General features: G+C 41.0%; 1 protein-coding gene across 1 annotated transcript in view; it reads right to left on the bottom strand.

Annotated features, from left to right (window-relative positions):
* Positions 1-12,065, bottom strand: part of LOC126095614 (uncharacterized) — a 38,567-nt gene extending 26,502 nt beyond the window's left edge. Inside the window, exons 1-2 of the mRNA XM_049910382.1 lie at positions 11,928-12,065; positions 109-323 (exon numbers count right to left, since the gene is read on the bottom strand). Coding sequence (XP_049766339.1) covers positions 109-323; positions 11,928-12,065 — 353 coding nt within the window. The remainder of the gene's footprint in view (positions 1-108; positions 324-11,927) is intronic.
* Between the last annotated feature and the right edge of the window lie 221 nt (positions 12,066-12,286).

Genomic DNA, 12,286 nt, shown 5'->3' on the forward strand with positions numbered 1-12,286 from the left:
ATCAAAGTCGACTCCTCATATTCACATTGTGTTGTCCTTCAATGAGCTATCAACCAAAAACCAGAAATTTATGCATCCGATACCGATATTATTGCTGTGGCCACCTACCTATCTATGACTTTTTCCATTGTCTTGTATAGATCCCTACGGTGACGCCGAAAGATACCTGGTGCTGGCAACAGATACTTGTTTTTCTTCTTTTTCAGATACGTCTGCTCCACGAAGGTGCTGTTTGGGAGTTCGTAGGCTGCCGCCCACGCGAAGCCCTCTGTGTAGATGCTGTACTCCCCCGTGAGTGCTTGCACGGACAGACACCACGCTATCTGAAAAGAGAGAGAGCTCTGCAAATCTAGCTTATAGCATCAAAATGTCTTGAGCTATTAGACGGCGTGAGAAACGAACATAATTTTGAATCAGGTTGAGACATCACAACCACATTCAAAAATTGTATGTATCCAGATGAATATCTATGTAATGACAAATTACACGTAATTACTGGCAGTCCTTTATCTGTGAGAACTTTGTGGCAGTTAACATTATCGTTTGTAAAAGAGGTGTCAACTGATTTATTATATGTACGACACATCAATACGAAAAAGAGACATTCCTTCCGTATCGCCTTATCGACGCCTGTTGCCGCTGAGCTTTGTCGTTCAACGTGAGTCTTATTTTCATGTGTAGATCAAATACACATTACGATGTCTAAAAATATTTCTCGCATTACGATTTCATATTTTTTATGAAAACTTTTCATTTCCAAATCACAATAAAATTTGAGTATTTACAGTGAAAGTGAAATATTTAAATAATTAAGCTTTTCATTTAGTTCAAGATCATTTCAAACGCCATTTTGTGGATAATTATCATTTACTTATTACGTTCATTAGAACCGGCACTCATTAATTTTCACGAAGTCAGATAAATTTCTGTGTACAATTCTTCTGAAAGAAAACTGCTTTTCTTTTCACGGTCACTCAAAATACCAAACGAATCATTTCCAAGCTTACTGTAGACAGTTGTTATTTTTCAGTATTAAAGCAAATAAAAGTTAGCATCACTCTCAGTCATTCGTGCATTTGTTTAAGAAAGCGATTAAAAATAAATTGAATGTACATTTGACTCCTGATTTCTTACAACATTACCGCCAAATACACGGTTTCAGTCAATAATTTTACGAACTTTCAGCAGGCTGCAGATGAAAAATAGGTCCGAAACTTGTCTTTTTATTTAAGTAAATTGTTGTAGTTCCATTGTAAGTTGCATTGAGAAGTATCTCTTATTATTTCTTTGTGGTCTCTGGTTTCGGAGACCTGTGCCACAGTGATGATCAATGCGGCACCATGTCAAACGCAACAACAGAATATACACCACTGTTATTTATATAGTGTTTACTGTTTTTGAGTCTGACATAGTGCCGTATTCGTCATGACTGCAGGGGGAGTTCTGGTACAAGGGCTATCGCCTCTATTCGTCACACTTACGATACGACACAGGTGTCCAACACTACTAATCATCAAGAAATAAAAAAAAGGTGCTTCTCAAAAGCAACTTACTACCGAGCTACAACCATTTATTTCAAATAATTTTACGTGATAATCAATGCTTTTGATTACCAGATTCTTAATTAAAGTGAGTCTCACAACAGTTATATGCGTTATGTTATAAGGCATGCTTCAGGTAAATTTCGATAGCTGTTTGGGAGTTGCTCATTGATCTTTTACATACAAAGAAATCTGGACACAATGGCAACAAGGAGCATACGACAGATGTAATGTCCCACATAGCGAAGAGTCCAGGGAGCACAATAACTGAAAGGCAGAAAAATAGCGTGTATTAATAACTAAATTACATGTCTATGCTATACGACTATTTTAACATACGTAGCCTGCAGATAAATGCATCACAGAACTAATAGTTCTCTTGCAATTATAAGTAAATTAGCCTCTGGTCGCAAAGGTGGTTTTTCAGTTCTTTAGTGCACAACCGATGTCAGAACTACCAACACTTTCTTCAGATCCACCAGTTCAATTAGCCAAATATTCCAAAACTACATTGCAACACTACGTATTCAGCAAAACAGCATTCCTTGTATACTGTATGTCACAAGCTGCCGAACCCCTAGCTGTCGTGGGATCTAATTAAAATTTCTGTACTATTATATGAAGTTACAATTATTCATAATCACAGATAAAGTATGAATATAATAATTTTTTCTGTCTTACGTTCCTTGACGTGTCATTGTATAAGGTTGGCTACTAATTACATTTGAATGTAATGTGCAGAACGAGAGTGCATGTCATGCTTTACAAACATCATCCATTTACTTCGTCAAGAACAAATGTGTATGGTAACAAAGCAATAAGGGACTTTAAGAACCATTATTGCAGCCAGAGACCAATCTATTAATAATTATAAATCATCACATGGCTGTGTTCCCATTATCTACTGCTATGGTAAGTCAATTTGTTGTCTGTTTATCAGATAGAACTTACTTATCACTTTGTTAATTAATTTTTCATATCATGCAATATTCTGTAAAATACTTCAAGAATTCTCACACTATCACAAACCTATTTCAATATCAGAATTGCGCTATTTCCTCCTAAGATTAGCGAATTTTTTTCTCGTAGTCATTCAAAATGTAGAAAACGTCTCAGTCCTCTGATTAATTACAATTCTCAATTCTGATCACTCCACAGCTATTGTGCTTCAAATATTACTTGCGTTAAATAAACTACAAATCATATCATTTAATTCTTCTAAAACCTGTGGGTCACGTTAATATTTCTCAAACAGGTGGGATTTCCAAAAACTGGGGGTCTCCCGTTTTATTCCATAATCATGATTGTTCGTTTAAGACATCATCACTTAGGCTGACCCGAAGAAAACAGTTTTTGACCAAATTATACTACCTGTAATAATTTACGTCTGTGAGGCATGGACATTAAGTGAGTTCAGGGCAGGTGAGTTCATTGCTATATTACTAATTGTAGCTCAGACAGAAATGGAGCGATCATTGTTGGGCTACACATAGAAAGACAGAAATAAAACAGGGGATATGAGATGTAAAACAAAGTTGAGTGACATAATCAAAAGTATAAATACCTTGAAATGGCAACGGATTAGCGTGTCTCTCGAGGAGAGGATGGCAAACGGTCAAGACAAGTACTAGACTTTATCCCAGTTTACCAAAAACACTGAGGGGAAGACAACCGGATATATGGGACAGAAACTTAAGAAAAACAGCTGGATCCAGTTGGCAACAGGAAGCTCAAAGTCACTAGAAATAGAATAAGAGTATCGCGGCAGCCCCCGGGCCTAGAGGACGCGCAGCACAACAGCAGCAGCACTTGCGTCATAAACTGTAAATTAATTTAGTCTTTGTTTTCTGTTCACATGCTTCTGCAAAGAAGTTAACTGTGCATGTATATTTTACTGTGTAAACTAGTTTTTTGTTTTTGCTTAAGTCCTGAGAATGTTCTTGCGTAGGGCGTCTTCCTAGTGTAAAGATTTACTTCTGTTTAATAACTCGCGGTCTCAGAGTTAAGTGAGAAATCTGCACACCAACTTTTAGTGTTACTTTCTTCTCCTTTGGTATATTTTCAAACTCAGTAGCGCAATTTGAGACCTTATATCTATTTTATACACAGTATGATATGGCTAGAGACTGTGCTTGTTGTGGGCGGACACAAGGAGAGTTGGCTGATGTCCGAAAACAGCTGGAAGCTTCGTTGGCTACCGTCGACAAGCTTGTAACTAGTGCTCGAAGTTGCGGTGACTTCGGGACGCCAGTGACGACACCTGTGACACATTTGGTGTTGGGTTCTGAGGCCATCCTCGGCTCCTTTCTTCGGCTGGCTGATTTTGTGGAGACAACTAGCAACGCACTCGGGGTGCAGGCTAAGCTGTCAATTTGCAGCATCGTACCCAGTTTTGATAGCGATCTTCTGGTTTGGAGAAGAGTGGAAAGTCTAAACCAGAGGCTCAAACGGCTCTACGACGGCATCGGATGCAAATTTCTCGACCTCCGCTATCGGGTACAGAACTGTAGTGTTTCCCGTAATAGGTTAGGCGTGCACTACACGCGGGAAGTGGCTACAAGGGTAGCGGATGGTTCAAATGCCTCCAAGCTCTTAGGGACTCAACATCTGAGAACATCAGGCCCCTAGACTTTGAACTATTTAAACCTAAGTAACCTAAGGACATCACACACATCCATGCCAGAGAAAGGATTCGAACCTGCGACCGTAGCAGCAGTGCGGTTCCGGACTGAAGCGCCTAGAACCGCTCGGCCACAACGGCCGGCAGGGTAGCGGTATACGTGTGGCATGCACATGGGGCTTTTTTAGGTTCGAGGATCCCTCTCTTGGCAGCAAACACGATTTGCCTGTTAAATCAGCCACAGCGACCTAATAGAATCTTCGTCCTCGCAGATCAGAGGTAGAAAACATTAATATGATTTTAAAAACTGCAGGACCATCCAATGAAAGGTCCCAGAATTAGTATCTATTATTGAAGGTTATAATGCACGGATAGTATTGGGAACGGAAAGCTGGTTGGAGCCAGATGTCAATGACAACGAAATCCAAAGTTCGGTCTCGAATGTTTGTCGTAAGGACCATGGTGGCGGCGTGTTGTTGCAGTAAAAAAATTCGATAAAATCTTGCGAGGTTATCACGCTCTCCGAATGTGAATTAATCTGGTTGAAACTGAGTATCAAAGAACGGTCCAAAATGGTGATCGATTTCTTTTATAGACCACCTGGGTAAGGTTCTGTAGTCGAAGAGCGCTTCAGACAGAGCTTGCAGAACATAATTAGTAATTTTCCTGATCATGCCGGTGTAATATGGGGTGACTTCAACTTGCCAGGTATAGATTGTGAGTGTTAGGCCATCATAACTGGTGCCAGAGAAAGGGAATCATGTTCTGGATGTCTTGTCCGAAAATTACCTTCAGAGGATAGTTAGAGAACCAACTCATGAGGGTAAGGTCTTAGACCTCCCGGCAAGAAACAGACCTGAACTTATCGAATCAATTAACGTAGAGGAAGGTATCAGTGATCATAAGGGTGTGACAGCATCTATGATGACGGGCCCTACAAGGATTGTTAAGAAAGATAGGAAGATACAGTTACTCAGTAGGGCTGACACGATATAGATTTCAGAATATATCAGCAGTCAGCATCAAATATTCGGTGATGAGGACGTAGATGTGGAGAACAAATGGAAAAAATTCAAAGGCATCGTTCAATATGCCCTAGACAAGTATGGTCTGAGTAACGTTTTATGGAATGGGAAAGATCCAGCAAGGTTTAATAGCCGTGTTAGAAAAGCGCTACGTACACGAAGAGCACTTCATGTCAGATTCAAGAGAAGTAAAAACGTAGCTGACAAACAAAGGCTGAAGGAAGCTAAAATGAGCGTAAGGAGCGCAACGAGAGAAGCATACAACGATTTTGAAAGTAAGACGTTGTTAACCGACCTGAGTAAGTGGGTCAAAATCATCCAATCGTTTTCTCAGGACCACACCGACAGCGAAGCGTAAGATGACAGAGATAAGGCCGAAATACTGGATTCGGTCTTCCGAAGCTGTTTCACCGTGGAAGTTCGTAACAATGTTCCTCCTTTCAACTGTCGTCGAACGTCGAAATGTTAGATTCTGAGATAACCGGTCGCGGAATTGAAAAGCAGCTACAATCGCTTAGTAGTAGAAAGGCTTTAGGTCCAGAAGAGATACCTACAAAATTATGTGGAAGAACCTGCTCCCTTTCTAGCAGTAACATACCGCAGATCGCTTTAGGAACTAAAGGTACCTAACGACTGGAAAAAAGCGCAGGTCATTCCCGTTTTTAAGAAAGGCCGGAAGACAGATCCACACAATTATAGACCTGTATCGTTGACGTCAATTTGTTGCAGAATTATGGAACATGTGTTATGTTAAAGGATTATGACGTTCTTGGATAATGAACAGTTCGGTGTGGGGCAGCAGTTGGGTAAGTGGACTGCGGTAGCCAGTGGCGGGGTTGTTTAGCACTGAGGGCTACGGCGGAGATGAACACAATACACAATACAATCAAGCAGACACTTTGGTCTTATCAAGTTTACTATCATGTGAAGCACAGGCTAGCAGTCGATTTAGTGAACTGTGGAAACACTGCAGAGAAGTATGATGACATCCTAAATTTGTCGACAGTGGATCCATGTTGTCAAGTTGTATACATTAAATCCAAAGAGGAAGAAGCAGATGGTCCCTTATTTATGACGTTGTGGCATTCGTCTCATTCTCGTGACTCACTATCTGTCTGTAAACTAAAGAGCGACTACCACTTGCTGCGGGGAAGTAGCCTCTGCTGGACTGTCGAATGCGAACGCTGAGAACCAGTTTCCCGTCCAGTGCAGTACTCGCTCAGTTATTTACGTAGATTTCGTTCGTGTGCGTCACAGTTACAGTTGGCTCTGAGCTCTATGGGACTCAACTTCTGAGGTCATCAGTCCCCTAGAACTTAGAACTACTTAAAACTAACTAACCTAAGGACATCACACACATCCATGCCCGAGGCAGGATCCAAACCTGCGACCGTAGCGCTGTCATGGTTCCAGACTGCAGCGCCTAGAACCGCACAGCCACTCCGGCCGACTCAGTCATAGTAGCTACAGATTTCTGTATTACGTATAATGTTAGAGACTTCTTTGGGAGATATACACTGCCCGGGCGTCTCGGCCCACTGTATGTCCACTGCTTTAAAGGCACATTGCGTAATGGTGGTATACCCTTATGAAACAATCTGTAGGTGAACCGCCCCCCCCCCCCCCCCACGCCCCGTGATTTATTTGGTTAGGGACATCCTCTGTCATTGGCATCATCCGGAGTGGAGAGGCATGAGATAAACACAATGATCGCCCAGCGAATGTCAGAGTTCCAGATGTTGGATGCATGACATTCTATTGAAGTAATCTCTCAATTGCCATCGTTGTGCTCCTTTTCAGCCTCTAACTAAGAATCAGTCTCTTTCGCTATCAAGAGCTGAGCCCGGGTCCTCGACTTTGCAGACACGACAATTGTTCAGCAATGGAACTGGAAAACACATTTCTGCAAACTTTCCTTCAAAACCTGTCGAGTTATACACAGAATTGTCGCAGCCGCAATTCTGCAGCAGAAATATGGCTGACACATGCATAAAAATGACTGATACATTTGCAAACACATTAAATAATAACTTAGTCTCTGCCGCCGACGAAGTTAACGAGGTAGTTCGTTTAGGACACTTAGAGAATGTCTACAACTGAAGTACATCTTTAGCCACCAGTATGAAGTACTTTGTCACTTTATTACAACAAATGGTATAAATTCCAACGCGTTTTCGACAAACCCTCGATGTGCTGTTTTTTTGAAGCAGCATTTATCAACCGAATACAAGTTAAATGAAAAGCTTCTTTAATTTGTCTGTTATAATGGCTGTTCACCATATTTGATTACAGTAGAACGCCTGAGACTAGAATTCCTAGTTTCTAAAAATAAACTGGTGTTGTTAATAAATCTTAATGAACGGCTTTGAATATATACGTTAAATGTTCTTAATGCTGACTGGGGTTTTTCTTGTGAAGCAGCAAGCCTTCTCACACTCGGTATTGATGAAGGCGTATTAGGAAAATTAGTTAATAGAGCTTTTCATTAAGTCTCTAAATTAATTCTTCATACACACGCCAATACCAGGTATAGAAGTATGAAACCGGAGTTTCCCTATAGATGGTGCCAGTCGTCAGGGTATTGCCGGTGAGACCGCGTTTGCAGCGCTATGTGCTACCTGTCACGGCTGACGACGAATGTCAGCACACAGTGATGGAAGTTCCATACATCGGCATCTGTTTCAAACGCATAAAAATGCCAACGTTTGTGCCTACGAACTACGATTTACAAACAGCATTGGTTTTCAATTGTCATTTGAATGAAACTGCTAAAGAATCGCATCGAATGCTTGTCGAATTTTTCGGCGAACATGCTCTTGTGCAAACACAGTCTTTGGAGTGGTTAAAAAAATTCAGAAGTGGTGATTGTGACGGGAGAAACGACGAGTGCAGGAAACCATCGAAAAAGTTCGAAGACAAAGGATAGCAGGGTTTATTGCATGAAGATGTTATTCAAACTCAACGGGAACTCGCATAACAATTGAATGTTACGCAGAAAGCCGTTTCTCTTTTGTTGAAAGCTATGGAAAAGGTGCATAAAGTGGGAAAATTGGTTCCCCATGAACCGAGTGAAAGACAGAAAGCAAATCGAAAGACCTCTTGTGAAATTCTGCTCGCCAGATACAAAAGAAGGTCCTTTCTGCATTGCATAATCACAGGTGATTAAAAATGGATCCTAAGCGTTGTAAATCATGGGTGAATCCGGGCAAACCATCGGCATCTACTGCAAGACTAAATCGCTTAGGAAAGAAGATAATGTTCTGTGTTGGTGGGATCAGAATGATGGCAACTATTATGAGTTGCTAAAAGCTGGCGAAACCGTAAACATTGATCACTACCAACTGCAAATGATCGATTTAAATCGATCATTACTCTAAAAAACGAGCGGAATATAGAAAAAGGCAACGCAAAGTCTTATTGCTCCATGATAACGCCCCATCACACACTGAAAAACGGGTCAGGGGAACGATCGAGGCGTTCACTTGGAAAATACTAGGATATGCAGCTTGTTCTCCTGACTTGACTCCATCCGATTATCATCTACTTGCGTCACTGGGATACACTCTCGCTGAACAACGTTTCAATTAGTATGAAAATGTACGAAAATTGCTCGCTGACTGGTTAGCCTCAAAAGAAGACCTTTTTGGAGTGACGTTCATAGCCTGCCGGAGAGGTGGGAGAAAGGTATAAAAACAATGGGACGGCCGCGGTGGCCGAGCGGTTCTAGGCGCTTCTGTCCGGAACTGCGCGACTGATACGGTCGCAGGTTCGAAGCCTACCTCGGGCATGGATGTGAGTGATGTCCTTAGGTTAGGTAGGTTTAAATAGTTCTAAGTTCTTGGGGACTAGTGACCTCCGCTGTTAAGTCCCATAGTACGCAGAGCCATTTGAACCAAACAGCAATGGAGATTATTTTGAATAAAATATTGTCGATCAGTTTCAAACAACAGACGTGTTATTATTGCAACCTAATTCCGTTTTCATACTTCTACACCTGGTACACACCAGTGCTGATTTTGACACATTCATAAACACTTAAATTCCAGGTTAACGCATCCTGCGATAAAAAGGTTAACCTCCAGTTCTCGCTAACTGAATATGGTATGGTTTTGAAACGTCACGTTCGTCGTCCGTATTGTGAACTGTACTATCAGGACAGTTTACAGACACCTCTTTCCGTCTTCGATACAGGTCGTAAGTCGAAATGTCACGTTTGTGCAATGTTTTGTGAGATGAGTATTAGCTGCTTTTGTCTGGCCATCAGAAAACCAGCAGATCTGCATTCTGCCATCACTGACGCGCCGCACAACTACACTGTGCAGCATAGTGTGGCAGTTCCACATCCAAGTATGTGACGGGAGCCTGACTCCTGCAGCAGCGACTTGCACACTTTACTCCCATTGAGGAATAGAGTGTTTCAAATCTCAGTAAGGCCATATAGATTTATGTGTCCTGAAATCAGTCCAGACAAATGACAGGATGATTACTTTGTGAAGGACACTGCCGATATTCTTCCCCACCCTTCCCTACATCGAGCTTCATGCTCTGTCTCTAAATAGCCTCGTAATCGATTGTACGTCAAATTCCTCTATTCGAGAACACTGATGGAAAAACACAAAAGTTCTTACGCAGTCTCCGGGACGGTTATCGATCAAACGTACCGCTAGTCCACACCGGCCCTCACTGAGCACCGATGTCTACGGGTCTAGCGGGAGTCATCAGAGCAAAGCCAATCAGTGGCTGCCAACACCTGACACATCGGACGGTCTCTGAGGGTCCTTAGTTCAACTGTGGCCGCCTGAATGTTTCCGCAAGCCGGCGCGGGTTGCAGACCGCGTGCAGCAGACCATTTGGACGTAATGTAGTCATGAATGACGCTGGCTCCACCATGGCAGCAACCACTGTATTGATATATGGAATCATCAGACATTAAATAAAGTACAAATTTCTCTAGAATTAGTAACTCAGCTCTCGTAGAGAGACTGGATAACCCAACCCACATGCATCACAACAGACAACATTGCCCACTACGTCTCAGCATAAAGACTGTACTGAGTAAATACGAATAATTATTTAAACTAAAAACTTTTCTCATAACTCGAGTTTAAACAGGACGAAAAGAGTAAAACAATTAATCAGAGCCCCATGCCGATTTTTAACACCACACACATAGTGATGATAATTTCAGCTTATGAGTTTTTACTAGTTACGAAATCATTTTTATAATTTAAAACGAAAAACTTCCGCTGCATGCAGCAGATAATAGTAAGAAGGTTAACTATTCATGCATCCATTGGGTATTGGAAGCACCAAAGGTTTTTCGTTTCAAATTCTACAGGTATTTTCACAGCTATTCAAAATTCACAATCAGAAAGTTTCATGACTGTCAGCATTAGGTTAGGAACCTATACAAGTGTAGGAGAAATTATTTTATGCTATTTAGTAGATTTTTAGTAGGTGTTATTATAAAAAGCTTTTGTTTCAAAACCATTTTTTGATTTTTTGTCTTGTATGTGTAAAATATTTCGTCGATTTCCAGTACTTCCATGAGATTACAAAAGAGATGTGGTAAATTTCAGGATTATTTCAGTTTATTTTCGTCTGAGGCAACCAATATACTGCATGCTCACACAGTGATCGCACGAGAAGACCTCGAACGAGAAACTCGTACTCAAAATGTCTTAACAGCAACTGTTCTTACCACAAAACATTCACAATTGGAACAGAAAAAAGAGTAAACAGCGGTGGTACAAAAAGTATCTTACGTCACACAATCGAGACGAGAGCGATTTAATACTGCACTGACATCGAGTTCAGAACTATGTCGAAAGTGTCAAGGCTCTAAGTCATTTACAAAATGATTGTGGAAACAAAGCACCTTTCGCCAGACACCACACAAGAAAGCGAGTTAATGCTGAAATGTTATCCACTTCTACGTTGAGAGTTTCAGGTCTATGACTCGTCGGAATATGATAATGGCAAACAAAGTGCCCTCCACCATACACCAAAAAAGAAAGCAAGGTGATATTGTATTGGCATCCTTTTCTTAGCTATTTTCAGAGTTTCAGGTTTCCTGCTTATCGAAAAACTTATTTTAAAATCAACTGCAAAATTTGCGCCAAGCGGACAAGAAAGCGACCCAATAAAGCGTTTTAAAGAGGCACTTACCCTCGGATGAAGTGGTATTCGCCTGTTTGTGATAAATCCTCACAAGGGTTGTATACTTTTCACTTTGATAAGGAATTCCGTTTTTATCGATTATTCCGTGCATTCATATCTAGTACAATTGATTGCACCTAACTATACAAATTTCTTCCGTGTGAATTTTTGACCAAATATCGCCAATCGCAACCTTTCACATACATGGAGCTTGCACATGTTCACGTTCTGATTGTTCTAAGGTCTCAAGGTATGCATTTTGAGCATTGTTAAGATGATTTATTTTTCTTGGTTTGCCCCATATAAAAATCACACAGAATATGGAACACATTTTGTAAAATTATGCATATCGGCAGTTTACATCTCTTAACATACAGAAGAAGGTCTCTCTTGTTACACAGAAATAGGTAGTTGAAACAGATTAAAGTAGTTCCAAATGTTTTAGTCCAATAAGTGTTTAGCATCGTTATTTCGTCGTGGCTATCGCACACCTGCACTGTCATGCTATTACTCACCACCAAAGCTACTAGTATAGTACAGAGAGTACTTAGCTGCAGGTCAGTAACAATGGCAGTGTCTTACCGACCAGGTGCTGCCTTCAGGGAAGACTGCGTATCGTCTGTGACGAGACAACCTCCTCTCGTTAGAAGCAGCAGGACCTACAGTCAGCGACAGCAGCGCTGCCGCGGTGGTGAAGGTAATCCATCGCAACACACACATCATCGGCCTGAAGGAAAGAAAAAGTGCCTTTATGAGGATTAACAACATATTTCCATGGATATATATCTTACATACAAAAATTACTTCCTGAATGACATCTTCGCTAACGATACATAGTTGCAAAAGAGTTTTATTTATCAGCTATTGGTTATAGCTTGTAACAAACCCTTTATCAAAAAGAAAACCTGAAATTTTTATATTTAATAGTATTTACATACAGA

The sequence above is a fragment of the Schistocerca cancellata genome, chromosome 8 (genome assembly GCF_023864275.1).
Source record: "Schistocerca cancellata isolate TAMUIC-IGC-003103 chromosome 8, iqSchCanc2.1, whole genome shotgun sequence".
Taxonomy (NCBI): Eukaryota; Metazoa; Arthropoda; class Insecta; order Orthoptera; family Acrididae; genus Schistocerca; species Schistocerca cancellata.